The 27,239-nt window shown below is 36.8% G+C and overlaps 4 protein-coding genes across 6 annotated transcripts; 2 read left to right on the top strand and 2 right to left on the bottom strand.

The window, feature by feature from the left end:
• Positions 1 to 4,754: 4,754 nt before the first annotated feature.
• Positions 4,755 to 10,642, top strand: LOC117623030 (cytochrome P450 85A). 3 transcript variants are annotated; one of them, XM_034353868.1, is made up of 10 exons: positions 4,755 to 4,980; positions 7,923 to 8,126; positions 8,254 to 8,575; positions 8,691 to 8,840; positions 8,942 to 9,184; positions 9,303 to 9,389; positions 9,494 to 9,572; positions 9,931 to 10,037; positions 10,145 to 10,269; positions 10,392 to 10,642. In XM_034353868.1, the coding sequence occupies exons 2-10, from the start codon at positions 7,939 to 7,941 to the stop codon at positions 10,483 to 10,485; spliced, it is 1,395 nt and encodes a 464-aa protein (XP_034209759.1). In that variant the 5' UTR covers positions 4,755 to 4,980; positions 7,923 to 7,938; the 3' UTR covers positions 10,486 to 10,642. The 3 variants fall into 3 exon arrangements, with proteins under 3 accessions (XP_034209759.1, XP_034209758.1, XP_034209757.1); XM_034353867.1 differs by having other exon boundaries at positions 7,912 to 8,126; XM_034353866.1 differs by lacking the exon at positions 4,755 to 4,980 and having other exon boundaries at positions 6,333 to 8,126.
• Positions 10,643 to 12,079: 1,437 nt separating this feature from the next.
• LOC117621550 (probable UDP-arabinopyranose mutase 1) lies at positions 12,080 to 14,483 on the top strand. Its single transcript, XM_034352101.1, has 4 exons — positions 12,080 to 12,592; positions 13,276 to 13,526; positions 13,615 to 13,783; positions 13,902 to 14,483. The coding sequence occupies exons 1-4, from the start codon at positions 12,281 to 12,283 to the stop codon at positions 14,238 to 14,240; spliced, it is 1,071 nt and encodes a 356-aa protein (XP_034207992.1). The 5' UTR covers positions 12,080 to 12,280; the 3' UTR covers positions 14,241 to 14,483.
• A 1,015-nt stretch (positions 14,484 to 15,498) lies between these two features.
• Positions 15,499 to 21,438, bottom strand: LOC117623133 (probable tRNA (guanine(26)-N(2))-dimethyltransferase 2). Its single transcript, XM_034353997.1, has 12 exons — positions 21,066 to 21,438; positions 19,772 to 20,074; positions 19,574 to 19,661; positions 19,213 to 19,334; positions 18,866 to 19,005; positions 18,700 to 18,772; positions 17,842 to 17,930; positions 17,634 to 17,739; positions 16,883 to 17,095; positions 16,473 to 16,667; positions 16,144 to 16,221; positions 15,499 to 16,057 (listed from the first exon to the last, which is right to left on the bottom strand). Exons 1-12 carry the CDS (start codon positions 21,159 to 21,161, stop codon positions 15,821 to 15,823), a joined length of 1,740 nt encoding a protein of 579 aa, XP_034209888.1. The 5' UTR covers positions 21,162 to 21,438; the 3' UTR covers positions 15,499 to 15,820.
• A 1,284-nt stretch (positions 21,439 to 22,722) lies between these two features.
• Positions 22,723 to 24,210, bottom strand: LOC117620662 (scarecrow-like protein 3). Its single transcript, XM_034350802.1, has one exon. It carries the CDS (start codon positions 23,938 to 23,940, stop codon positions 22,723 to 22,725), a length of 1,218 nt encoding a protein of 405 aa, XP_034206693.1. The 5' UTR covers positions 23,941 to 24,210.
• Positions 24,211 to 27,239: the final 3,029 nt, after the last annotated feature.

The following is a 27,239-nucleotide window of genomic DNA, read 5'->3' as shown; positions in this document are numbered from 1 at the left end:
AAAAGGATGGATAATCCAACCTTAACCTCAGTGCTTGAATACATGTACTTTGACCTACGTACCCAAAGGGAAGAAAAAGAAAGAAAAGAACGTGCCTATAAAGTTTGATAAAAGAAAAAAAAGGTAACTTCTCTATCATTTCATTATAAGTAATCAGATTTTTTGCATTTCTTTTTGGGTCAAAACTATTATTAACAGACTATTGGATTGTACAATTTGTGGTCAGATCATCAGCTAAATTTGGGGAGAGGGTTGGTTGTCTCTACCTTTGAATTTTTGAGTCAGTCAAATTCGTGACTAAGTTTTTAGACTTAGACTTATAGCTAGCTAGTTATTAGTCACTAGTCAAATTTAACTTATTAGAAATCAGGGCTTAATTTTATTCAGAATTTTAGTCATCCAAGATCTAACATTTCTGGCACCACCAACTGGTTGGGTAATCGTGAAATAAACAAAGAGATTATTGCAAGGGAAAAAAGATCATGATCTGATGGATCCAGAGGCATACAGTGGATGCATCCCAGTGGTTTGATTAGAATCGAGTAGCTAATTAAACTTATAATTATGTACCTGATTAAATGTTAATTGGTGTGGAGCATGTGAGTTGGTAGGTTAGGAGGCATCCAAACACATGCTAGCAATCTTAAGAAAGGAATAAAAATAAATTTATAGTATTTATAAAATCAATGTCATTAGGTTGAATTATACAAATGGATTTAGGAATAATAGGATATCAGATCTACTTGATTACCTAATTAGTATTACTTTCACACCAGTAACATGCTAGCTTCGATGATATTGGTTCATCATGCATGAACGGAACATTAGAAAAATGAGAGAGAGAGAGAGAGAGAGAGAGAGAGAGAGAGAGAGAGAGAGAGAGTGGTGTGTTTTGTTTGTTTAATACTATATTCATGTATTTTATGTCATTTTGACTATTGTGTTCGTGGAGTACTACTCTTGTCGTCAACGCACTACTCAATGGCTAAATTGATTGAAGAATTCCCGAAACTCTTATTATATTACCCCAAAAGCATATGTGTGTATATATACACATATATAATTGATCAAATAGAATCATGATTAATAGTACACTACCCACAGTTTGATGATATATATGTGTTTCTTAAGCTTCTCTCTCTCTCTCTCTCTCTCTCTCTCTCTCTCTCTCTCTCTCTCTCTCTCTCTCCTTTCTTTTGAGTTTAAAAATAAAGAGTCACAAACCATATGAGATTAATTAACATTCTATGTTGGACCATAACTTATCTTAATCCTAACTATTTTTCTCATTGTATAACATGGCAGTATAGATATAATACTCTACTTCGATGCGTACCTAACAATACAACGAAGAACAAACAAGTTGTATACTATTACTAATAGATGTTCGTTTTTGTGAATGAAATTAAAAGAATTTGTAACGAGATGAAGTGATGGTTGGGCAATGTGGGTAAGGGAAAGGGGGGGTGATGGTTGATATGGATGGATCATTCACTAGGACAGGAGCTAACTGTGTGGTACTTGTCAATGTGTGTAATGTATATATTTATTCCACAAAGGTACCAAGGACGATTACGATACACCCACGAGGGGGTAACATGCAAATGGGCATATATCTCGTTTCCATAATTCCATTGTTGTTTGTTAATGCATATAACTACACCACAAACACTAGACAACCCAGCCCCAGCCCCCTCGTGTCTGCCTCTGGTGTTGTGTGGGAGAAGAGAAAAGCCCCACGCCACAAATGTCATCCTCCTTGAGGCCAAGCAGCCACCCGATCACGTGGGTTTTGGCCACCCATGCCCACAAATAAGAAACCCTAATAAGCTTACCTAATCTGCCCTCTCAACCCAACTCACTCACTTGTATTTGCTTGCACGCTCAACGCTATTCTCGTTTCATACAAATTTTTCTTCAATACAAGTACTCAGCTAGCCTTATAGTCTCTCTCTAGAGATTATGATAGTATTGAGAAGAATCATATGTAACATACATACGATATATATACATGCAACATATATAAATAATTTATTTAAAATATGATGACAAAGTGGGAGGGAAAGGTCGAATGAAAGAAACAACAGCAAAGACAAGCAATTATGCATCACTCACAACAAATTGGCTATGGGGGACCCCTTCCACACATGGGGTGGGGATGCGCACCCTTCTGCTGTGGAGCCAACCTAGCTACCTAAAGTTTTCTCAGAATCTTTTTCCAAATTGTTGCTTGGATATGGAAGTTGGAACTTGCAAAACCACATATAATACATTAATTCTTCTGATTGATCATCAGTTTTCATCATTAATTAACAATATTAATTTCTTAATAAAGATCGAGCTGGCAGCTTTGATATCTAAGTTTTATAGCTTGACAGATTTGTCTGTCTAGAGCAGCAGAGATCGATGCACGTACAAATTGAAGAGAGGAACGCACGAGTTTGCATGCAGTACAAATTTATTTTCTTTCTTTTCTGAAACAATGTAGTAGTTAGGCTTTTATTGTGGGCATTTAAGTAGAGCCGAAAGTTCATTGAAATAGGGTAGAAAAGGAAGCTCGAGTTTATATCATCGCAGGTACGTCCATGGCCATAGATCAGCACGCGTGACTTCTTCTCTGCAACCCAAAGGACTTCAATTCTCGCCCCTTCTAGTAACTGGAAACTAACTATATATCATGATTAATTATGCGTTAAACCATAATTGCATTGGATTAAACTATATTTTTTTTCTTAACAATGTGAAGTTATCTGTATGATTTAGTGAGTGTTTGTTTTCGTTAAAAAAAATGCTAAACTTACTGTATTTTTATATTACATTATATACCCACCTCTATAGCATTACCCGTTGGTTGGTGAGGTTTTTAATGAACCCCATGTCATGTACGTATATTACGTAGAATCCACCAGACAATGGTGGGTTCCAAATTCATAGGAACGATTGAATCTCTTTGTTGGGTAGAATGAGAAATAATCAAGTTTCGTTAGGTGATCTTGCTCCTAGGGGAAAGACACGTGTTGTGATCCCAATAGGGTAGTTTGCTTTTCGCCTAATCACTCACTCAACATAAAGGAACATTAGTAGTATTTACAGTATAAGAGCATACCCGCTAGAAATAATATATCACACCACTCTAATTGAATTGTCAAAATTGATATAGTATGAAGGCTGAATGTTCAACCGTTACTTTTGACAAGATGTCAAATAAATATTTTGTTATTTTCTAAAGACAACTGGCTGTTACTTTCATTTATTTATTTTTATTTTTTTTCTTTTTTTCTTCTTTATCTTAAATGATTTGACTGTTACAATATATTTATTTGACATATCGGATGGAGTGTAAAACTGTGTAAATGTTAAATTGCTACATCAGCCATCAAATTTAAATTTGATGTTTGGTATTTGACATCTCCCTTGGAGATGCTCTAAGCACATATTATTTAGAGGAGTTAATTACGTTGGCATCTGATTTCCCCCTTTGAAAAATGAAGCAAACTCAAACTAATTAAGATAGCCAAACAGGATGTATGTACCAAGTCCTAATCCTTTTATGCATGTACCAAAAGTAGAAAGATACGTGACTTGTCCAAACTCATTTGTTATAGTCGACGACAGAATTCACAGAATTGTGGCAATTAATGAGTAACTTATGGTCCTCACATATTTATCAACGGTAATTTAGTGCGGTGATATAGTATGATCATGTGGTATAACTAATGAACATGTTATAATATAAGTGAATATATTTTTTAATATTAATACTCTAAAAGTGGAATATATCAACTATGTTTTTGTCCACCTATTTTATAACACGTGAACAAATTATAGCATACTATCTTACTACGATATTATTACTTTTCTCTTCTCCGGAGTAACAAATGCAAGGTTAAAAACAATTATTGGCATTAACCCAGAAGTGAAGCAGTAAAGAGGTAAAAGAAGTGAGAAGTATGTGGTAAGTGGTGGGTAACGAGGTGACAGTTTGCAAAGAGACAGAAGAAAAGGGGGTGAAAAAAAAAAATCAGAAGTTCAGGCAGGCAGCAGGCAGGCAGGAGGAGGGGTGGGAGAGGGAGAGAAAGAGAAGCAAGCAAAGAACCAAATCAATCAATTCAGGGTTCAGCGAATAAAACAGGTGCACGTGGATAGACCTACCACACGTGCACACAATCATCATATGGGAATGGGAATGGGTTTTGTTTTGTGGTTTTGGATAAAGACGTCAAGAACTACAAAACAAACACAGAAACAAACACACATCATTTTACTCTCTTTCTTTCTTCTGTATCCTTCGGTCTTTTGAGGACCCGTGTACTTCCGCAGCTGCACAAATTATTTTTATATTTTTATATTTGAGTTGGGAAATGAGATTGTGAGTCTCAAGACGCTTTCCAGTCACATTGGCATATGTAGTTGACACTTGACACTTTACACCGTCCGTTGTAATTTTGACTTTACAATTTCACTTTTTCTTTTTCAAACTTCTTTTTTCACATTTACTTTCTTTTAAATCATTTTATTCAAATACCCAAATGTAAAAGTTTCTTGATATGATACTGTTTGCTTCTTTCCTTATATGTAAATCACCGTTTCACAGTACATATGTAAAAGGAAAAACTTCTATGTATATGTTACACTGTTATTAATAAAAATATAAAAATTCATACCTGCACGATAAGGAAGAAAATATTTGCTTCTCGATAGAGTTTAAAGTAGCTTCTTATAAAATTCTACCTACCAAAATTTGTAATATATAGTAAGCATGAATCGGAAAGATGCATGCTTATATGCAAACATAAAATCTGCAATTAGTAGCAAATCTGCAGAAATGGATTAGCTATTTATTCAGTAGATTTTTATTTCTCCTTTTGGTGCATGTGTGCGTATATATATTATTCCCTGTATCATATGGATCTGTAGCCAGTTCGAGTCACAAACCAAAGTCAAATTTGGACTGCGCAAGCTGAATTCTGTTGTCTTAAGGTATGATCTCTACCTCTTTAAAAATAATAATTTCAATTTCAGTGTCTGCGCATGCATATTATTATGATTTGATCTTTGTTTTTGTGAAGCTAAATACTTTGATGTGTTCATGAAATTTGCTATAATAAAAAATAAAAAAAACAAATTAAAGACAGATTTAGAGCTAGGGTTTACAAGTTAATTTGCGTAGAGCTTCCAGGCTGCGAGCGAGAAGATCAATCATTCAGAGGAAATAATGGTTGTGTGTGCCCATGTCTGCTGTTCTGGCATGGAAAAAAAGTAGAAGAAAACAAAATAGAGGCCCTCGTGCAACTGGATGCGTCAATGTACATCACAACTTTATATCATAAATTATTCAAACATTAATATTAATGTAATCAAAAAAGCAAAGAACTTTGCATGAAGTGCATGTGTGCGTCTGTGTGGGTAGACATTCTTCCATCTCTCTCTTCTGCCCTCTGTAATGGCCCCCTTCTGGCCCCCCCCTCTCTCTCTCTCTCTCTTCATAATATATAAAACCTTTTGCAGGTACCGTATGTATTCTATCTGGAATTTCCGTGCAACTTCTTTTTGATTCACATATAAGTCCTACTCCTATCATTCGCATATCGCTTTCTCTTATCTCCTTAAGTTTCCTCTCGTATTATTATTATTTTCTTGATAATCAAGTTTCTTTGGCCCCCTTTCTTCTTCCTTTTCTGGATTTTAGCTTGTTCTAATCAATCTATACCATGTCGGCAATTCCTCTAAATCATGCCATGTTAATTCTAGCAAAATTCCTTGGAGTTTGGATAACAAGTTGGAAAATTTTAAGGGTGTCTACATGCCATTTGTCATCTGCTAAACAAGACATCCGTGTGTACTAGAAAACTCCAAATAGGGTTGCTATGGAACAAATTCTCCTTCAAAATTTTGAAATTTCTTTTTCTATTTATGAATCAAGTACATCAGAAAACGAAACCTTATCAAAGATTTCTTTTTAGATCATATTATATGACTAAAACACGTATGTACTTATGTATGAAATATATTTTAAGAGAAAAAATACAAAATATATCGTAATTTTGTGAGCGTAAGAATGCACGATCATCACAAATAACGTTATCCTTACTATCCTCTCTAATTTAGAAATTAGTTAGTAAAATGGTAAATGCAACTTTTGTGTCAAATCCCTTTCCAAGGATCTCCTTAAGGATCCACACCTTTCTTCAAGTCGCCATCCGATCCACCTTTTGTGGCCACTTGAAGACAAGCCATCAGCTTCAAAGCAAAGTCAAAAAACAAAATGAGAGAAGAAGAGATAAACGGAAATTACAGGACGAACCCTGTGTCTCATTAGAATCATATAACATGTTTGATTAGACTGATGAACATTGGCACCTACTGTACGGAGCCGCCCCAAAGATATATTTGTGTGGTGTGTGTTCTGATCTTTGCGATAAACCCTAGTAACACACTTGCAGCATTGATTGAGCCCCTTCACTGTTCCTTTTTGTCAATATTTTGCACAAGAAATCAAACCAAAAAAAGATAGAAAATCAACCAAATCCGTTCGTTAAGAATCTTTATTCACTTGAAAAAAGAAGAGATTACAACAAGGCTAAGTCGAGTTATCTACCATGGCTTCCCTAGGGAGAAGAACACGTTAGAGCCATAACTTGCTCCTACTTTAAATGTCTTAAATTCCAACTTCAACTGCAAAAGACAATCGTCTTCACACCAACCAATGTACCATATTTATAGTACTTGATCCTGCTAAGATGATATATTAATGTTGGCTGCCATTAAAGCTTTTTAAAGAACACTGGTATATCGTTATCGATCAACAAAAAGATAAGGAAAAAGGAGTGCTCGGGATGCATAGTCACTGTTAGTAATGGTCGGCGGTGGCATGTTAAATGCTTTTGGCAATTTTTTTTCTTTCTGAATCGAATATTAAACCGAAACAATACACCAAATATTTGGTTATAAACTTTTGTTGCTTCACAAATACTTATATTGTTGTGTTGTCAAGTTATGAATTTAGACGCAAATATTTGTATTGTTGTATTGTCCGAATGTGAATTTAGACAAGAAGATTGTTAAAGGGAAAAATAGGGATGTGTTATACCATACTCACACATGACTCATGAGGCAAGATTCTATTGTGTTGTCTTGTGACATCATTTGAAACGTCATTTCCCCTTTGAAAGTCCTCATATTAACAGTCAAAAAGTCAATAGTAGGGCGGATTCTAGGAATTTACAGTCTACTACAGCTTCAAACTACTAGGGACAGCCCAAAGTTTCAAACTAGCAGTTAGAATGAAACCAAAATACTCTCTCTCTCTCTCTCTCTCTCTCTCTCTCTCCCCACTTATTCACATGGTAACCAAGCTCCTGTCTTCTTCTGGTTTTTGTAATTCCATTAACAGATATTGTTGAGGGGCATGTGAAGGATATTCACTTTTCTATTAGGCCCTAGAGTGTGGTGTGCATGTGCCTCGTCACATATGCATTCAAATTTTACTACTCAGAGTTAGAGCCTTCTCTAGTTTTCTACCAAAGAAATAAATACAAAACAAAAAAAACCAATTCATTTCTTAAAACCCTGTACCCTCCAAAATAAAATATTATAGCAGTAAATGTTTCTCAGTATCTACCCACTTTTTGAGCAAATCACTCTTAATCTTTGTTGGGTCTAAGTTCAAAACTTTGGAAAGAGCTAAGAACAATTTATTTAGTCATTTAATTATTTTTCTGAGTGTGCTTTTACTTCTGGAGGTCATCGATTAGGGTCCCTCAATTTGTATAGGGTGCATGGATTGGCCTATCTGGCCTTTTTCTCTAATGCATATGGTGGTTGAGTCTTGAGAGAGGCCTATATATATGCACACTTTTGGCTCTCTCATAAACTAGAGCATGCCCATACCATTGAATGCTCTCTGTCTAGGGGTTTTGCAGCTTCTAGGGAGCATCAATGGCTGTGTTCATGGTGATACTTTGTGTTCTCTTTGTCCTCTGTATCTGCTCTGCTTTGCTGAGATGGAATGAAGTGAGGTACAGGAAGAAAGGCCTCCCTCCGGGCACAATGGGTTGGCCAGTTTTTGGGGAGACTACTGAGTTTCTCAAACAAGGCCCTAACTTCATGAAAAACCAGAGAGCAAGGTGATTTTCTATACAAGTTTTGCTTTTTTTTTTTGGCATACATGTTAGTGGTTGTTCCTCTGTTTTGTTCTGTTTTGAACACTCCAGTTGGGTATTTTTTTTGATAATTTTGATTTTCTGGTAACAGGTATGGTAGTTTTTTCAAATCCCACATACTGGGGTGCCCTACAGTTGTTTCCATGGATCCAGAGCTCAACAGATACATCCTAATGAATGAAGCTAAAGGGCTTGTTCCTGGCTATCCTCAGTCCATGTTGGATATATTGGGAAAATGTAACATTGCAGCAGTTCATGGCTCCACTCACAAGTACATGAGAGGCTCATTGCTTGCCCTCATTAACCCAACCATGATCAGAGACCAGATTTTGCCTAAAATTGATGACTTCATGAGATCCCACCTCAGTGGTTGGGCTAACCAAGTCATCAACATTCAAGAAAAGACCAAAGAGGTTTGTGTAATAATATTCCTTTTAAATAAATAAATAAAAGCCAAATTCATATATATATTTTTTTATTGTTATTTTTCACCTTTCTAATCAATTTTCCTTCAACTGTTTTATGCAGATGGCACTTCTCTCATCACTTAAGCAGATTGCAGGCATTGAGTCAAGCTCAATTTCTGAAGCATTCAAGACTGAGTTCTTCAAGCTTGTTTTAGGCACACTTTCATTACCTATTGACCTTCCTGGCACAAATTACCGCCGTGGATTCCAGGTATAAACCCAGTTTATTTTCTCATTATCATATCTAATCTCTCATTAGAGTTATGAAAGATCTAATACTTGAGATTGTGAACCATGTTATGACTTATGCAGGGAAGGAAGAACATCATATGCATGCTGGAACAGCTCATAGAAGAGAGAAGGGCTTCCCAAGAAGTCCATCAAGACATGCTTGGTTGCTTACTGAGTGATGAAAACAGATACAAACTCAGTGATGAAGAAATAATTGATCACATAATCACGATCTTATATTCGGGTTACGAGACCGTTTCGACTACTTCAATGATGGCTGTGAAGTACCTCCATGATCATCCCAAAGCGCTTGAAGAACTCAGAGTAAGTTTAAGATGTATATGATTCTTAAAACAAAAAAACAAAAAAACTTGGTTCTTGTTCATGTTGTTGTGTTGCATTCTCATGCTTGCAGTTCTGACTTTAACTGCATAATTTGTAGAAAGAACATTTGGCTATCAGAGAAAAGAAAAGGCCAGAGGATCCAATTGACTGGAATGACTTGAAATCCATGCGGTTTACTCGTGCGGTAAGAGATTTCTCAGCTTTAATTGGATGCATCGTTTGCATTTTTTCTTATTATAACAGCAGGGTTTGCTAATATTTATATGTTCTCTTTTCTTTCCCCTGCAGGTGATATTTGAGACCTCAAGATTAGCTACCATTGTCAATGGGGTGCTGAGGAAAACCACTCAAGATATGGAGCTAAATGGTGAGCCATGAAATTTTTTAATGGCATATATGATATTCAAGGAACTGTTATTCAACTTCCAATACATTATTGGCCAAAAAAGAGAGTGAAACAGTGCATAGATATGACTCACAAGAGTGATGTGTCCACACCCATGATTATTTTTCACAACAAATATACCCACACAGCTAGACAATCAGGATTTTTTTTAATGACATTGGGAAATTTAGGCTGCATTAAGATGGTTTTTAATGGCTAGGGTTTTAGATAAGATAGTGGTGGACCAGGGCTTAAAATTAAGCTTCATCATCAACAAAGGCAGGAGCTAAGATATGTTTCAAGTAGCTAACCACAGCTTTTTTCTTCAATCCTTCAACAGGTTATCTGATTCCAAAGGGGTGGAGAATTTATGTTTACACCAGAGAGATTAATTATGACTCCTTTCTGTATCCTGATCCATTGACCTTCAATCCATGGAGATGGCTGGTTAGTGACACTCTTTATTTATTTATTTATTTATTTTCCTGTGAGATTAAGATTAGTAATTTCTTCATAGAAAATGTGACTAAATTGGGTCTGAATGAAAAATGCAGGACAAGAGCTTGGAATCTCACAACTACTGCCTTATATTTGGAGGGGGCACAAGGCAGTGTCCAGGAAAGGAACTTGGAATTGCAGAGATTTCAACTTTCCTGCACTACTTTGTAACTAGATACAGGTGACTAAAAGCCCACATCAAAACACATAAATTTTCAATTTTTTTATTTATTTAAAAAACTTTCTCAGTTAAGATGAAATTCTAATACTTGTTCTGATGGTATATATTCGTGTTCCTTGCAGGTGGGAAGAAGTTGGGGGAGACAAACTGACGAAATTTCCAAGAGTAGAGGCACCAAATGGACTGCACCTTAGGGTGTCTCATCTTGCTAACTGAATTATGTACATGGAAAAGAATATATATATAGAGAGAGAGAGAGAGAGAGAGAGAGAGAGAGAGAGAGAGCATATGAAAGAAAATATTTATGATGTATGATAACGTGCTAACACATTAGAGAATCAATGAAATTGAGCAATTTCCTTTTGTCGGCTAATGTTATGTTCTGGAATGCAGAGACAGAAGAAAACTCTAAAACTGACAAATGATATGCATTCCCCTAGGCCCTGTGTAGCCAGACTCAAAACCTATACTACCGACAGACTTGCAGTTACAGTTTAATATGAGGCCACTTTGAAATGATTTCTACGCATATTTCTATGAAAAATTGAGCAATTGTCGGTTTAAGCATATAATTGTAGGGCATTCTGCCCTGTAAGCTTCTGCAACTCATGGGCTTGATAAGATGCAAAACTCTAAAAGTCTCCTTTGGGCTAAAGCAATCAAGATGCCCATGATTGGAAATTTCACATTCTTGAATATTATTAGACTCAGAAGCAATTGGCAATTTCAATAGATGAACAAGCAATGCAAATTTTTCAATGAGGAAGTCCTTGATAGCCATCTGATCAATTACATAACTATTATTAGACGACTGAATGGAACCTCTCAACACGCCCTCTAATTATAATTATAATACTCTCATGGGCCCTGTCGTACCAAGTTGTAATTCTGGGCTATGGGTTTTGTTTTTTGGGTCATTAAAAACTCCATTGACTTTGAAGAAACGTAAAGGTGGAGGAGTTGCTTAAGATAAAGCCCAAATTTTGTGTGAGGAGAGTGTGCTGCGCACGTGAGGTGATGTCTAAAGCTCCGAAATCAATAGCGGGAATTAAGGCAGTCCAGTCCAGAATCTCTCTTTCACTGAGTAATTTAATTTGACGCAAAGAGAAACACAACACAGGCTCCTACGCTCAATGCACGTTCAACTTTCTGAACCCTCCCGCTTTTCTTCTTCTTTTTCACCTTTTCTCTTCCACCTTTCTCTCCCCATCCCATGTTTCTTTCTTTTGTTTACCTTTCAGATTGTCGGGTACTCAAAATTCCCATGTTCCAATTTTAAAAGAAGTTTTTTTAATTAAAAGAAAAATTGGGTTCTTTTGGTTTTTTTCATTAGCTACTATACCTTGGACTATGAAGTTAATAAAGACATAATATTTGGATGATCCTCAAGAGGTTTTGTTTGTATGAAAAACACTGTGCCAGTCTCACTAACAACTAACTTCAACATGGTAACTTTGTTTATGGTAAATGGAGAGATAAATTTGCTCCTCCCAAATCTCTAGAGTTACCACCGTCTCTGCGAGTTCACTTGATAGCACTGCTTTTCTCTCTCAGTCAATCACAACATGTCACGTGTCACGTAACAACCTGTGATTGACTCCCCGTTTCACACAGGTTTTTCTGCTAATTTAGCCAACCAATTACAAAACCTGTGTGACACTGACAAAACGAATGTACCATCAAACTCTCACAAATCACGTGGATGGTTCATAATGCATGATGGAATTAGAGCTAAGAACAGCCTCAGAAAATCAATCAAATCATATATTCTTCTGGTCTTTGCAAATCTCTCAATCGACTGCCTTTTGGTTTGAACAATTCTCTTTCACCTTTAAATCTCGGACACGTCTCCTCCTAACCCCACACTCGTGCCGCTTTCTCCGTCTCCTCACGTGCCACCACGTCCTCCTCCATTTATATTCCTATACAAACTCCCTCTCTTCCTTCATACCCCTCTCACTCTCTCCCTCCTTCTCTGTCTCTCTCAAAGCTTCAATCTTTTGTTTCCGCAATGGCTTCTGCAACTCACCTTTTGACAGATGAGCTTGACATTGTCATCCCCACCATCAGAAACCTCGACTTCCTCGAGATGTGGAGGCCATTCCTTCAGCCCTACCACCTCATCATCGTCCAAGATGGTGACCCATCAAAGACCATCAAGGTCCCTGATGGCTTTGACTATGAGCTCTACAATCGTAACGACATTAACAGGATTCTGGGTCCTAGGTCGTCCTGCATTTCCTTCAAGGACTCTGCCTGCCGCTGCTTCGGCTACATGGTCTCCAAGAAGAAGTACATCTTCACTATTGACGATGACTGCTTCGTAAGTCCGCTGTTTCCTCTGTTTTTCCCATCTTGGCTTTGTTTTGTTTTTATTTATTCTTTTTGGGTTTTTAAAGTCTAGATCTTGTTGTTATTTGATCTTCTGTTTCATGGTTTTGCGTGAAATTTCGATGATTTCATTCATTTGGCACGTTCTGTCTCCTTTATTTTTATTTTAATGCCTCTAATGTCGCAATGTTTGAATGCATGTATGTGTGTTTGATGCCTAGACTGGATCATATATAGACCTCAAATCTGATTAATAGTTTTTCAGTAGTAAGAATGTATATTTGGATTGAACAATGTCTGCAATTCCAAATAAAACTTGATTGACTCAGACCAATTGTACCATTCCATTCCAGGGATGCAAAAGCCACAGCCTTTTTTTATTTATAAGTTTTCTACATTTAGCTTGTTTTAACTTCTCTATTGGAATAGAAGAAAGAATAACATTACCAGATTTGTTTGTTTTTGTATGCGAGATAAGATATAGTTTTGGTGTTTGTTTTATCTGCAACTTGCTTCTGTCCTTTCCTCTCTCAGGGCATGCATCTGCTTGGCATATTTTCTCTTTTCTTTTCTATTTTGTTTTATTATTTGATGTTATAAAAAGGGTGGAGTCTTAATTGTAGTTTATTAGCGTCTAATTTAACTACTCATGGTTTTTTTTATGTGTATGCTTAGGTTGCACAAGACCCAGCTGGCAAACCCGTCAATGCTCTGGAGCAGCACATCAAGAACCTTCTTTCACCATCCACCCCCTTTTTCTTCAACACTCTGTATGATCCTTACAGGGATGGCGCTGATTTCGTTCGTGGATACCCTTTCAGTCTCCGTGAGGGTGTCCCGACTGCTGTTTCTCATGGTCTGTGGCTAAACATCCCAGATTATGATGCACCTACACAGCTTGTGAAGCCTCTTGAGAGGAACACCAGGTAGACACTTCCTAAGTCTTGCGTCTCACATTGTATGCTGCATTATGTAATATTGGTTTTTAACACTCTGCTTGTGCTTCTTCACAAGGTTTGTGGATGCTGTTCTGACAATTCCAAAGGGCACCTTGTTCCCCATGTGTGGTATGAATTTGGGTTTCGACCGTGAACTCATTGGCCCTGCAATGTACTTCGGGCTCATGGGTGATGGTCAGCCAATTGGACGCTACGACGATATGTGGGCTGGCTGGTGCATCAAGGTCCCCTTTCTTTTTCTGTTTCTTCCATACCATATGCCAATAAGACTTGTAATTCTAGTTTTCTTTCTTTCATGTGAATATATATTAACAATAATGTGGTATGTTAATGAATGCATAGGTGATATGTGACCACTTGGGACTGGGAGTGAAGACAGGCCTGCCTTATATCTATCACAGCAAAGCCAGCAACCCATTTGTGAACCTGAGGAAGGAGTACAAAGGCATCTTCTGGCAGGAAGAGATCATCCCATTCTTCCAAGCTGCGGTTCTTCCCAAAGACTGCACCACTGTTCAAGCTTGCTATGTTGAACTGTCCAAGCAGGTCAAGGAAAAGCTCGGCAAGGTGGATCCCTACTTCGACAAGCTCGCCGAAGCCATGGTCACATGGATTGAAGCTTGGGATGAGCTTAACCCAACTGGACCTGGTGCCAAACTGGCCAACGGCAAGGCTAAGTAAAACAAGAACTTAAACAAAGTTGAATATTCAACTGCAATTTGCTCTTATATTTGCTGTACTTTCTTGGAGCTATCATTAGTTTAGTCACTGTATCTTTTTTATCCTCCTGAGACATTTTGGTCAATCGCTTTGATTTGCATACCGGCAGATGTAATTTTAATTATTTACTTCGTCCAGTGAGCTTAGTGCAATAAAATATGTAGTTCATTTAGCATTTTAATCCAAAGATAAACGTTTGCCTCATACATAATTGGCAGATAAACAGACTCGTGTTGGCATATTTTTGTATCTCAATACTTTTGTTGTTAATCGTCAAGCTTTTTCTATCTTGGTGGGACTTTCAATCTTTTTTCATTCATCTTGTTAAATGAGAACCTGGGTGAGGTTGATGCCCCAATATATATTTTCAAGTGTCCAATGTGTATGGTTTGGCATCTCTACTGGGCTCCTCTTTCTTCCATATTCGAATTCTGCATTTACTTCAGGCACTGGGTATATAACAAAATTAATTTCATATAAAAATAATAAGGAGATTCACTATTATACTTAATATAGAGGTCCAAATTATAAAAATACCCCATATGAAATAGACTTAGAGCATCTCCAGCGCAGGGCCTTTAGACCTGGTAGGAGGCCCCTTTTGAAGGGTTTGGACCTCCAGCGCGCAACCAACAGCCCGGGCAAGCCCAAGGGCAGATCTTGCCTGGGCTTTAGCCCGAGGGGGCTAACATCAGCGAGCAAAAAAATATTCAAAAAATCGAAACAAAAACCAAAAAATTATGGATGTTTTCCCTATAAATACATAACAAGTTTATATTTTGTTGCATATACTTTCTTTTTTTTTTCTTGCCCTTGCCCTAGCCTTTTGGGGTGAAACCAAAAAAGACAAGGCTGCCACTATTCACATGAATAGTAGCAGCCCTTGCCTTGCCTTTGCTTTAGCCTTAGTCTTTTGAGGTGGACATACTCTTAGAAACACACCCAAAACCCATTTACAACATAACAAAGAGGCTTTTAACTTCATATAAATTACAAAACTGCTATCAATTTCTTAAAACAAGTCCAATCCCAAAATCTCATAAAAATACCCAAAATACTTAATAAGGCATCAAAGTAATTTAATAATCAATATTAAATTCAATAAGGCAAACTGTGATTTTTTCGAATTTTTTTTTGGTTTGTTAATAGAAATTCAATGTTGTAAGGTCTATCTATAATATTAGTGCTAAGAATGAGTATATCACTAAATATCTCAAAATAAAACTTACTTTTCAACCTCTTGCATAAATAAAATAAAATAATAATCCAAGAAAATTGCTTACAAACTCAAAAGTATGCTAGTAAATATGGTCTAATCAAAACTCAAAATTGCTGAAAATGACTTCTAATTCACTAGAAAGTTGCCGCTCCAGTTAATTTTACTGCGGCTTCATTACTGGCTCGTGAGAAGCCTCTCTCTCCCCCTCATCTCGCTGTCTCCAAATAAAAATCAAGAGGAATGAGGATTATGTATGTTCTCTCTGTAACGGTTGTATGGAGCTCTAGGTCAACTTGGTTGACATACTTAAACGTTCATTTCATCAATTTGGGGTGGGATGATCTTGAATCTTTTGACGCTTGGCATTATGTTCCTCATCCTCTTCATGGTTAAGAACTCCATTGACAGCGTCTGGACCCAAGAGAGATATGTGTTTGCTGGTGATTTGACGACCTGCCCTAAGCTTTGGGCCCCAGTGCCTTTCCGGATTTGGAAGGAAGCGTGCTACCTTCTTGGTTTGTGCCTTGCTTAGAGACGCAACGGCTCTAGCAAAATTAGCCTGCCAAAATAAAAAAAACACGTCAATAAGAGAATTTTCAGTCACAAATATATGCAAAAGCATATCCAAGAATGGGAAAAACATACTTGGAGAACAGGTTCCTTAGCAAGGATCACGGTTCCTGATTGATCTGGAGGCTGAGGTTTCACTGGGTGATTCTTCACCTACACAGAATCAAGGCATAATATGATCCCACAACCAATTAGTGAACAGCAGTAACCTCATGGAAAGTCTAATGCAGTTAAAAAGTAATCTACAGTGTGGAGACAGGATAAACAACAGAATCACACTGTCTAATGTGGGGCAGAGAGGGATCAAGAAGCAGGGACCATAACAGATTGTCAACTAGTTATATATATATATATGCATGACCAAAAAAAAAAAAAACCAGCGAGAACGGAAAGAGACTGCTCACCCAACAGCGCATTATGTCCCAAATGACATCCATGGGAGCATCTGATTTTAACCCCAAGGGGTTTACATGAGTTCCGGATATACGATATCCTGCATTGATCACAGCAGAACGGAAAATCACTGCAGATGGGGAAGTACACTTCAGTGTGGCACAGAGATTGTGCAGACTCAAGAACAAAGGAACATCAGGCAACTCCTGCAAACAATAAACTAGATTACTAAAACCGCGTAAGACATAAATATTATACACATGCACATCTATATTTTTTGGTTTGCCCAAAACATAAGTTATCATTTTTATTTCTTAGAAGAAAGGCAAACTTTTCAGTAGCATCTAATGCCAGCCATGCTTAAACACAACAGCACATCTAATTTATATCTAATAGTATAAATAACAAACAAAGGGCACACCTCTGAAATTGTTGTTAGTACAGCAGAGATGCGATCATAAGCAGGATACCGCTCCTTCATAGATTTCACATCTGATAGTATGGAAGTTACCCACTCTTGATCATGGATAGGAGCAGACCATATGGGCCCACCCATATTGAATTTCTTCCCACAATCATTGCATTCTTGAGGAACAACAGGACCAAACCCAGGTAGATATCTTACACTGCTGTTCTGAAAAAGCAAAGGGATGCCTTATCAGAAAACTATTGAAATAAACTATAAAATAAAATTCCATTAATACAAAACCACAAGCCTTCAACGCATACACAACTCTTTGTAACAATCAGAGGGGTGTAACATATTCAAAACACATACTCACAGAGACGTATTCCATTAATATAAAACCACAAGCCTTCAACGCATGCAAAACTCTTTGTAATAAATCAGAGGGGTGTAACATATTCAAAACACATACTCACAGAGACATGTATATGAAGATATTGTACAGTTGCACAAAGCTTGCTAATAAGTAGGATAAGAACTATGACAGATTAATGTCCTATGAATGAAGGTAACTGTCCTAAAAGGTTGTTTGTAACATCAACCCTTCTAACTTTCCATTTAGCTTTTTAAGGTCATTGTTACAAATATAATTTAGACCTTACACATAGTTGGGGAAAAGCAAGAGAATCAACATTCTTGAGATGATTTTTGTCATCAATACATAAGCACATGCTAACACCGAAGGCATATTATATCAGCATCATACCTTGGCGACAGTCCTTCCAATAGGCTGAAGATGAAAAGAATCGCAACCAATGCACTGATAAACATAGGAGAGCTTAAGGGGAGTGTTCTTCATTGCACTTGCAGAACTGCAACCAATTGTTTGAACTATCAGTCAACAACAAAAGAAAGACATGTTATTTAGCCTAATATCTGACATTGAACTAATTTAAAGTAAAAAGGCCACATACGAGTAGATACGGACGAAAACTCGAACATAGAAGTCCATCTGAACAGATAGCACAGGAACAATGTACCGTTTGTAACGATTCGCATGACTCTGCATTGCATAAAGAGGAATTAACTATGCACCAGAATGAATATATACATAGAAGTAACATTAATCGAACTATAAATCATGATCTACGGGGTACTCTTCATGTTTATAGTTATTTGCCTGCCTTGAGTTGGGATAACAATCAAACTTCAATTTAAACTTAATCGAAACATTTAATCGTTATCTACATCATCACTATACAAAAATAGAACACCCCAGAATAAGGGCCAGTTTGGCATTGTTGTGCTGTGAAAATAATCGCTGTCAAATTTGCTGTGAGAAAAATCAGCTGTGAGAGAAAGTAGTTTGGCGTTTGGTAAAATTTTTGTTTAAAATGTTGTTGGTATTGATTTTACTCATAATCAAAAAATGATTGTCAATTAATCATTAAACCCAACTCCTCTTCGAAATTGATTCCTGCATAATCAGAAAATGAAAGCACCACATTAGCTGCTTTCCCTTATAGCTTTCTCTCACAGCAATTTTTTAACAATAAGTGATTTTCTCATAGTTTACCAAACAGGTTGGGCTTCCCAAAATTTTTAAAAAATCACTTATCACCCCAAATAAGCAATGCCAAACGGGCACTAAATCAAAGAAATGAGAAACTCAAAATAATCATTGTAAATAGTTGCTTCAGAAAAGACATGTGGCAAAAACTATATTACCAACAGAATTGCAATATCAATTCTACTTCCATTCTGGCTAAATAACAACCTTCAAATAGTTTGCATGTTCAAGGTAAAGGCTATAATCAAAGACATAATGATACCTCAATGCAGGCTAGGAGGATCCTCAAAGCCATTTCGTGGCAATATTTCCCTCTCAATGGATAGGAACCGTATCTAATACCACAAAACAGTTCTTGATAGATAAGTCAATGAATCAGAAAACATGTTCAAGCAAAAGTAGATCAGCAGAAAGGTATGACTACTTACTTTGAATAGCAAACCTCCCCATTACCACCACATAGCACTGCCATATCAGTTGCTGTACACATTAGCAATCCTCCGTCAACAACAGATTGAACCGCTGAGTCCAAGAAGACAGAAGGAGAACCATAAGGATCAAGATCAACCTGGAACACCAACAACAAACAAAGAGTATGTTAGTGGTTTATGTCAAGAACTCCTTGAGATGAAACCAACCAGTCTAGGCTTTATTGCTTATTTTATTTTATTCAACATAGAGGTATTATGGCACTTGCTAACCATATTCAGATAAACTATTCTAAATGAAAATTCCTTGAGAATTAACATAAACATATGAAACAACATATGCATACCACATCAAATTCTTTTGGGTGGGTGAGCATATGCACACGAGCATCAGCAAGATGTGATTCCACCTTTGAACATGCAACTGAACCATTGAACTTGATGTTTCTCCTACAAGCTTCAACAGAAACTGCAGGAAGGAAAATAATAGTGATTACTGTTATGAAGCTTACGATTAATCAGAAAAGCTAATATGCAGCTACATCTAAGTTATGCCACCATGTATTTACATAGGAAATAGAATCTTATCTAATTCTTTGGGTCCATATGTTCATTAATTATTCATTCTTTTTAAGGTTATCACAAAAATGGCGTTATACATTTATAGACAATTATTGATGCAATATATTGAGACAGCCTGAAATTTACTTTTATCATTGTCTAGAGCCACAACTTGACCAATCCCTTCCACTTCGCGAGCATACCTAAGAGCTCTTAAACCAGAAGCCGACAAGGCCTGTGAACACAAATGGTACAAAAGAGAAATGTCGATTACATCTTCAATAACAAAACTTTGAATATGAAAGAAACTAATTAATTGATTAAAATTAAAATTCATGCAAAAACCTCAAGAACTCTTGGTGGCTTCAGTTCCACTTGTCCTTTTCCCTCTGTGACCTTGTTCGGTTCTTCTGAAATGCTGCATGGTTCCTCTTGAGATATCTCTGCTGCCACTTCACAATCTCCATTCGTTTTTTCATCAATAATATCAGACTCATTAGATACTTCTTCTACAACAGAATTTGAAGCATCTTTCTCAGACACCTTTGGTGCTGTTTTTGTTTTCTTGGACAATCTTGCTACATGCTCCTCCTTGCGTTTTTCAATAAATGCCCTCAGAACCGCAATTGATATGTCTCTGTTGTTAACCTAAATTTTACAGACTGAAACAATCAAGATCCTTCTATATTATGAAATCTAAAAGCCAACCAGAAAAATTGGAGATGTTAATGTAACCAACAAATACTAATAGTGAAAGCTTAACAGTCGCCTATATTGCAAAGCATAGGCTACATCATTTTTACCATACTAAAAAAGGTTCAATTAATATAATGGACAAGGGCTGTTAAATGTTGGAAATATGTCAAAGTTGAAAGCAGTGGATGACAAACACGTTTTTATTTGAGAACAAGGAACTTTGGGCTGCAGACAAGTTAAAACTGGAAAGAGAACTATAACGCGCAAAATTATAAAATTCTAAGAAAGTGATCAGCAACTTGAATGCCCAAAAGTATAATATGTGCGGACGGCTAGAGCTTCTCGCTTCATCCATGAGCATTCACTTCTGATATTTCATTTTCTTTATTCTTTTCTCCCATGGTTAGGGAGACACACAATTTATATCTGGTAATAATTTTATAAAGTTCTGAAACAAAAACAAAAAGCACAAAAGAAACCCACTTAAGGCAACAATCATCAACATCATTATTGTTTGGGATCGACACATACCTCTGACGTTCCATTCTTTTCCATTAGACAAAAATATACTCAACCTAAATGATAATCCTATTGAGATACATACATGTGAATTGGCGTTGCTTCACCTAAATGCTTCAAATGTGAGACACCTATAACATTTCATCTCCAAGACCCCTCTCACAGACATTCCTCAACGAATATTAATCACACAAATACCACCTTAACATCTCGGACTTCTTTAATTCAAAACTTTAATTTCTTTTCTTGTCCTGCATTGTTTTCCCAGCAACCAAACGCAACTTTTCAACAACTAACATTGACCCAACAAACTTCCAATTCATAACCAACTCAAAAAACACAATACCCCTAACGTTGCATCTCAAAAACCCATCAAAACCAATAATCCAATGCAAAAATCATCGAAAAGAGAAGATTTTGGCACCTGAGTTTTGTTGTAAAAGACTTGGTTTTTAGCATGCATCAGAATCTCAGCCTCTCCTTCCTTAATGATGGCGTAATCACTGAGATCGGTCGTCATTGTTCCTTCACTTTCATGCAAAAACAAGCTCTGGGTATCTTCCTTGGGTGGCCCTCTAGCTTATTCTGGGTTGGGAACAAACGTAACACTGTAAAAGCAAGAGACTTTCTCTTCCCCTTCTTCCTATGAAGCTCTGGTTTGGAGTCTGAGAATTTGTGCAAGAAGTCTGAGAGTTTGTGCAAGTAGCATCAAATTAACGACTTTTATATGTACACAGCACACAAGCTTGTTATTTTGAAAACCCTATCACTGCTGCTGCTAATCGCTATTAGAATATTTTGATTTTCGTATAAATTGAAACGTTTCTTTTTCTCTTTTCTGCTTAAACCCTAACCCTCACTCACCCGGCACACTTTAGCAGCTGTTAGTGGATTTTTGCTAACATGAGCTGGGAAGTTATGGACGATGGGTGGGTTGGAATGTCGGGTCAGCCCGAATCCGGGGCGCTTTGCTAAGATCCAATAGAAAAAAGAGAATTCACTTGTTTTTAGATCTTTTATATTGGAAGTTACTCCCCCACTCCATCCACATTCCTCTTTTCACTCCCCACTCCACCCACATTCTTTTTTCTGTTTTTTCTTATTATTAGTTCTATTTGTAAATATCTATATAGTTACCTGATGTAAAAAAACAAATGATATTTGCATATGGAAATTTTTTTAACATAAATAAAAAGGCCAATTAACACACGCATGACATGACAAGAGGTTAGTATTTAATTAAGCATGTAAGGTAATAAATTTCGTGACAAACCGCAATAATTTATTAAAAAATAAATTTGATATCGTGCACCAAGTGCATTATTTTATGTCATGGAGCCTCCATGATGGAGGTTCTTCTTTCCCGGGTAGATTGATGACTCAATTATTAACTTATGAATTCTATTAAATTATTAATTGTTTAACTTATTTCAAAACTAAAATAAAGCATATATGTGTTTAACAAAGTTGGCTAGAGTGGATGTGCTCCCCACTCTGCACCCAAGTTCGAATCCTCCTCTCTGTAGTTTAGATTAGTTTAAAGTAGAATATCACTTGTATAAAAAAATAATAATAATAATAATAAACCGAATCTCTAAGAGCATTTCTAGCAGTTTGCCCCTTGCCATGGCAAAGGGAGTCCTAGGGCAGCTCCTATTCACGTAAATAGTGGCTGCCCTAGCCTCCCTTCCCCCCCAACAAAGTGTGTTTCCAGTAGTTGCCATTTGCCATAGCAAATACTATTCATTTTATAATATTTTTTTGTATGAAAAATGGTTTTTCAGAATAATCATTTTCTCAAGATAATTTTTTGCAGCTTTTGTTCCTTACACATCAAATAAGAAAACTTGATTTTATGGGATTTTAATATGAAGTATATATTGACTTAATGAGCCATCATTTTTAGCCTAAATCGTATTTTGTACTAAAACCGATTTTTCATATTTTGATTAGGTGGGAATTTGATTTTATAGTATTTTTATTTGAATCCAAATAGGGGATACTTCCTTATTTACATTGTAAACTTAAGTAAATGGAGTAATTAATGGAAACAACAAAAAGAAATTATGATGCTAAGCTAGCTAACAAGTCCAAGCAGACACAGCATAGAGAGGCCTTTCGTTCCAACAAATCATCAAACTTGTTCTCTGGCTAATAATCTTGTAACCCTTCTTTGAATCCTCCATAGAATCCAACCACAAGCGCACAGGTTTGAACCCAACTTCAGAAAACCTAACCATCCACCATGCATATCTCTCATGCCTCTCTTCTCTCTCCACACCCTCCCAAGCCACAATGTTTTCAATCTCTCTCCCAAACATCTCCTCCAAAACGAAGCGTTCTTCACTTGATGAAGACAAGCCCCCAAAGCTGGCCTCTAATGAATCAAACATTGCGCTATAATAGTGCAAGCCCTCAATGAATCTGTCCACCAAATGGTTCAAATTATGGTGAGCTTCTTGTTCTACCAACAACACCACTTTTGGGGACATTGACCTTACCATGCCTAAAAACTCACCCATTTGCTTACAATCCTTGACATCAATATTGCTCTTTTTGGGCCTAAATTGTGCGTCCGCTTGGTCATCTTGCGCCAACAAGACATGTAGATTGAGAATTGAGACAAAACCCAATGCTTCTCCTGACCTTACCTTAAGCATGTCTTTTGTCAACTCTTTTAGGCTAACATTTAGTGGGTTGTATTGGAATGGCATATCTAAGGCCTCTGCCTCTTTTACAAGCTTTGGGCCCAACTTCTCCAAGACAGCTTTATTGCTATGTACACAAGTGATTTTCAAATGGGGAGGCCCATCTGGCAAAGCCGCGAAGCTCTGCAAAAGTGGAGCCCATAGTTTTGGGTCCGCAGAACCCAAGTCGACAATGTGGATTACCCGCTCGGCGGACATGGCTTGGAGCAAGGTTCGGGCGATGATGGCATAGGCAAAACCGAGATAAGGGAAGGCCTTTGTGAAGATGACGCGAGCACGGTCCAACTCTAGTTTGGGCCGTTTGGTGTCATAGTTTAGGGCCTTGTGGATGCCGGGCCAATTCTTGACAAGACGGAACGCGAGAGCAGAGGCAAACCGGGCAGCAAGCCTTTGCATGGAATCGCCATGCAAGGACGCAAGTCGTGAGATTTGGCAAAGACATTCATCAGCTAGATTGAGGTTGCCGGATGCTGCGTGGTTAGCACACTTGATGAGGAGTTGGATTAGATGTAACCCTCTTTCTTCTGGCTTTAAGGCTTCAAGAGGCGGTGACGACGATGACAAAAAAGAAGAAGATGATGATGGATACATGAAGATGGACTTGTGTATGCCTAATTTAGAGAAAATTGTGCTTGTTGCATGTTAATTGATAAAGTTTGAGGAGGCTTTGAGCTTGGGTTGGTTTTAAAGGTTGTATGGGAATCTAGAAGAGGAGTAGGTGCGGATTAAAGGGATGCTTTACTCTTGGACATATATGGGAGAGCTCCAAATGGGAGAGCTCCAAATGTATTCTTTGCTAATTGGAAGTTTATGTGAGAGCTCCAAACGAAAGAGTACAAGCAAGCTTTGGTTGAGACATAGAATATTTTTGTTTTCCCAATCACTTTGTTTGCCCAAAGGATTCATTGAACCATGATCTCATACATGGGCTAAGCCTATTTCAAATGAGATAGTTAATTACAGAAGAAAAAAAAAAAAAAACGAAAAAAAGGTTGCACTTCTTAGCATCTTTCTTCGTATAATTTTGTTGTATGAATATTTGCATGACGTGGAATCGATATTAATTAAGCCTAAGTACTTAGTTAAGACAAAAGAGCTCTTCCAATGGTTTTGGCAATATGCATATGCCTGCCACTTGTTCGTTACTCCATTATATAAAGAAGATTCATATACATATATATACACATTCAAACACTCACATTAACATTTTTTGTATCATCGTCTTCTTTCAACCAGAACCAGCGAAGACGACAACCCTCCATCTCATCGTCATCTTCACTTGTGAATTTCCTTCTCTTTGCGTATACCCGAGAGAGAGAGAGAAAAAAGTTGCGTATACCCGAGAGAGAGAGAGAGAAAAAAGACAAAAATATAAACAACAAAAAGAAGAAGAAAAGAAGTTAATAAGCGAAGGCAAATTAGCTTATTCATTATTGTAATCATCCATGGAGATAATAACAAAGATAATTAGAAAAATAGAAACGTGACAATTGGTGCACCATATTGGATTTATCTTATGTACAGATATATATATTCGTGTGAGTGGGTTGATGCACAAATATTTTTTGTTTTGTTTTATATACATTGTACCGTAAATTGGTGTTCCTCATTTGGTCTCTTTTCTTTTGTTGCATATTCATACTAATTTAATTAGTCAACCAAAGAGAGCTCCTTGTCCCTGAGCTTACAGCTGCTTTCGGACCTCACCATGGCAACAGACAAAATTCTTTTTTTTTTTGGGTTTAAGAACAAGTGATTGTCTATACTACATGGGCAGGAGATTTCTCATATATACACTACCAAGATGTCATGAAATTCGAATCCAAAATAACTAGTTTACAAGTCAAAACCTTGAATCCAAAATCATTAATTTACAAATCAATACCCTTTTTTTAACACTAAGCTAAATCCCGTTTGCATCAAAACTCAAACTTTGTAGTAAATGTAAATCCATATAAGCCAAAGTGGTCAACATCGGACCCACCGAAGTCCCACTATTTCACATTGAAAAGTTGGTAAATACTAGGCTGTTTGGACCGCCTATTTTTAATAGGCCTCCGAACTTCAATGCACACATGAACAAAACGTTATCTTAGACTCGGTTTTGGGCTTTGGGCCTCTAAATTGTGACCCGAGAAAACGCCCAAATAATCTAAATATTAATTTTAATTGATTTGGGCTTCATAATTAGTAGGCTTTTTGCCTTTCTATCCCGTAATAATACTAATTATAGTAAAAATAATACGCAATAACCAAAGACAATGACGAAAAAAATTATGGTTTAACTTCAAAAAAAAGCTATCAGAAACCTTAGGGGCATATAGAACTTCAAAAAAGTCTACCACCGGGATGACTCCATATGCTTTAACTTATGGCAATGATGCAATCCTTCTTATGAGTTCTAAAAGTCTTATTGTTTGTACCTTTTAGCATGCATTGTTAATCCTCCACACATTGTAGTGGAGTTTCTTTAACCATTGAACTCTTGTGAAAAATATCAATATGTCAAAAAGGGCAGTGGGGGACCATTTCTTCATTTAGTTCTTAGCCATCATCAAAAGGAGGAAAAAGAAATTAGATCAAATTTAATCAACAAAGTTCAATTAGTTTCACAATAAAGAAAATACCACTCATTAGCTGCTACATTATTTTGCTCAATATGTACATCTGCTCTCTGCTATGTGGAAAGAAATATAAGTTCCATAAAATTGTACCCAAAATGAAATTATTGGAACCCTTTACAATATCATTTAGGTTGTAAACTAGATCCTTCTAGAAACCATATAATATCATCCACTTTAGCACAAAGATCATTTTTTTTCCTTCTTCTTTTTCAGAAGATGCATGAACAAATACATAGGTTGTGTAGATTTGAAAGGGATAGTTCCCAGTTTATCCAAAGTAAAGTTGGGTTTCGTGGTCATTGATGAAGTAACACTACTCAAAATGGGTTAGGAGAGAAGCAAAGGCTATCTTCATTTTGGCCCCATCAAATCAAGCATTTCATTCTGTAAAATCTTTAAGCTCGACAAGATCTTGAACACTTATGTAATCTTTTCCAAAGCTCAAATACTAATATATAGTTTATGTAACCATCATTACCTACTATATATAGGCATAGATTGCTTTTAAAAAAATCACTCAAACCAATTAAGCACTTCCCAACTTTCCAAATAAGCTACTTAGATAGAGTCCAAGAGCCAGGTGTAGGATAGGTGACTCATCAAGGCCCTTTCAAAACTTTATGTGCCCCATTACCATAAATGGAATCCTAGAAACTTCTCTGTGCTTAAAAAATTTAATTAATAGATGTCATTAACCATAAACAATGCTAATTAATCGTGCAATACTTTTGCCACAGATGTTACACACCAGTTGGATCAAAGGCACTTTCGAAGGAGACATCAACAACCCACTAACCTCAACAATGACAGATTAATTTCATCATCAAGAAAAATAAAACAATGGAACACAATGTGGCTTGTTTGTGTTGTGTTTTATATATGCAGAGGGAATAATATTGATGGTGATGTCATTGTGTATGGTGACTAGGAGTGGGAAGGCACACCTGTTGTGTTCTGATTGTTTGAAAGTATATTGAGCTGGTTGACACACCATGTCTCAACACTTGGACTCAGATTTGTAGATGGAAAGGTCAATTTCTTGATATGATGAGAGACTGAAGCATAGATTCGATTCAAAGATCTTGACTGAGATCATCAAAGAAAACAATATTAAAGTCACTGTTTCAGAGGTAGGAGGAGATATATATATGTCATGCATATATAGAGGGAAGGTAACTAGCCATGCACATTGTGCAATAAGTGTCAAAGAATACAGAGACAACAAACAGCTGGGTTGAATTGAAGTGAAACCAAGGAAAGGAAGGA

Source organism: Prunus dulcis, chromosome 3, assembly GCF_902201215.1.
Source record: "Prunus dulcis chromosome 3, ALMONDv2, whole genome shotgun sequence".
In the NCBI taxonomy this organism is placed as follows: Eukaryota; Viridiplantae; Streptophyta; class Magnoliopsida; order Rosales; family Rosaceae; genus Prunus; species Prunus dulcis.
Note: the sequence above shows the minus strand (reverse complement) of the source record. Positions and strands in the feature narration are given on the sequence as shown.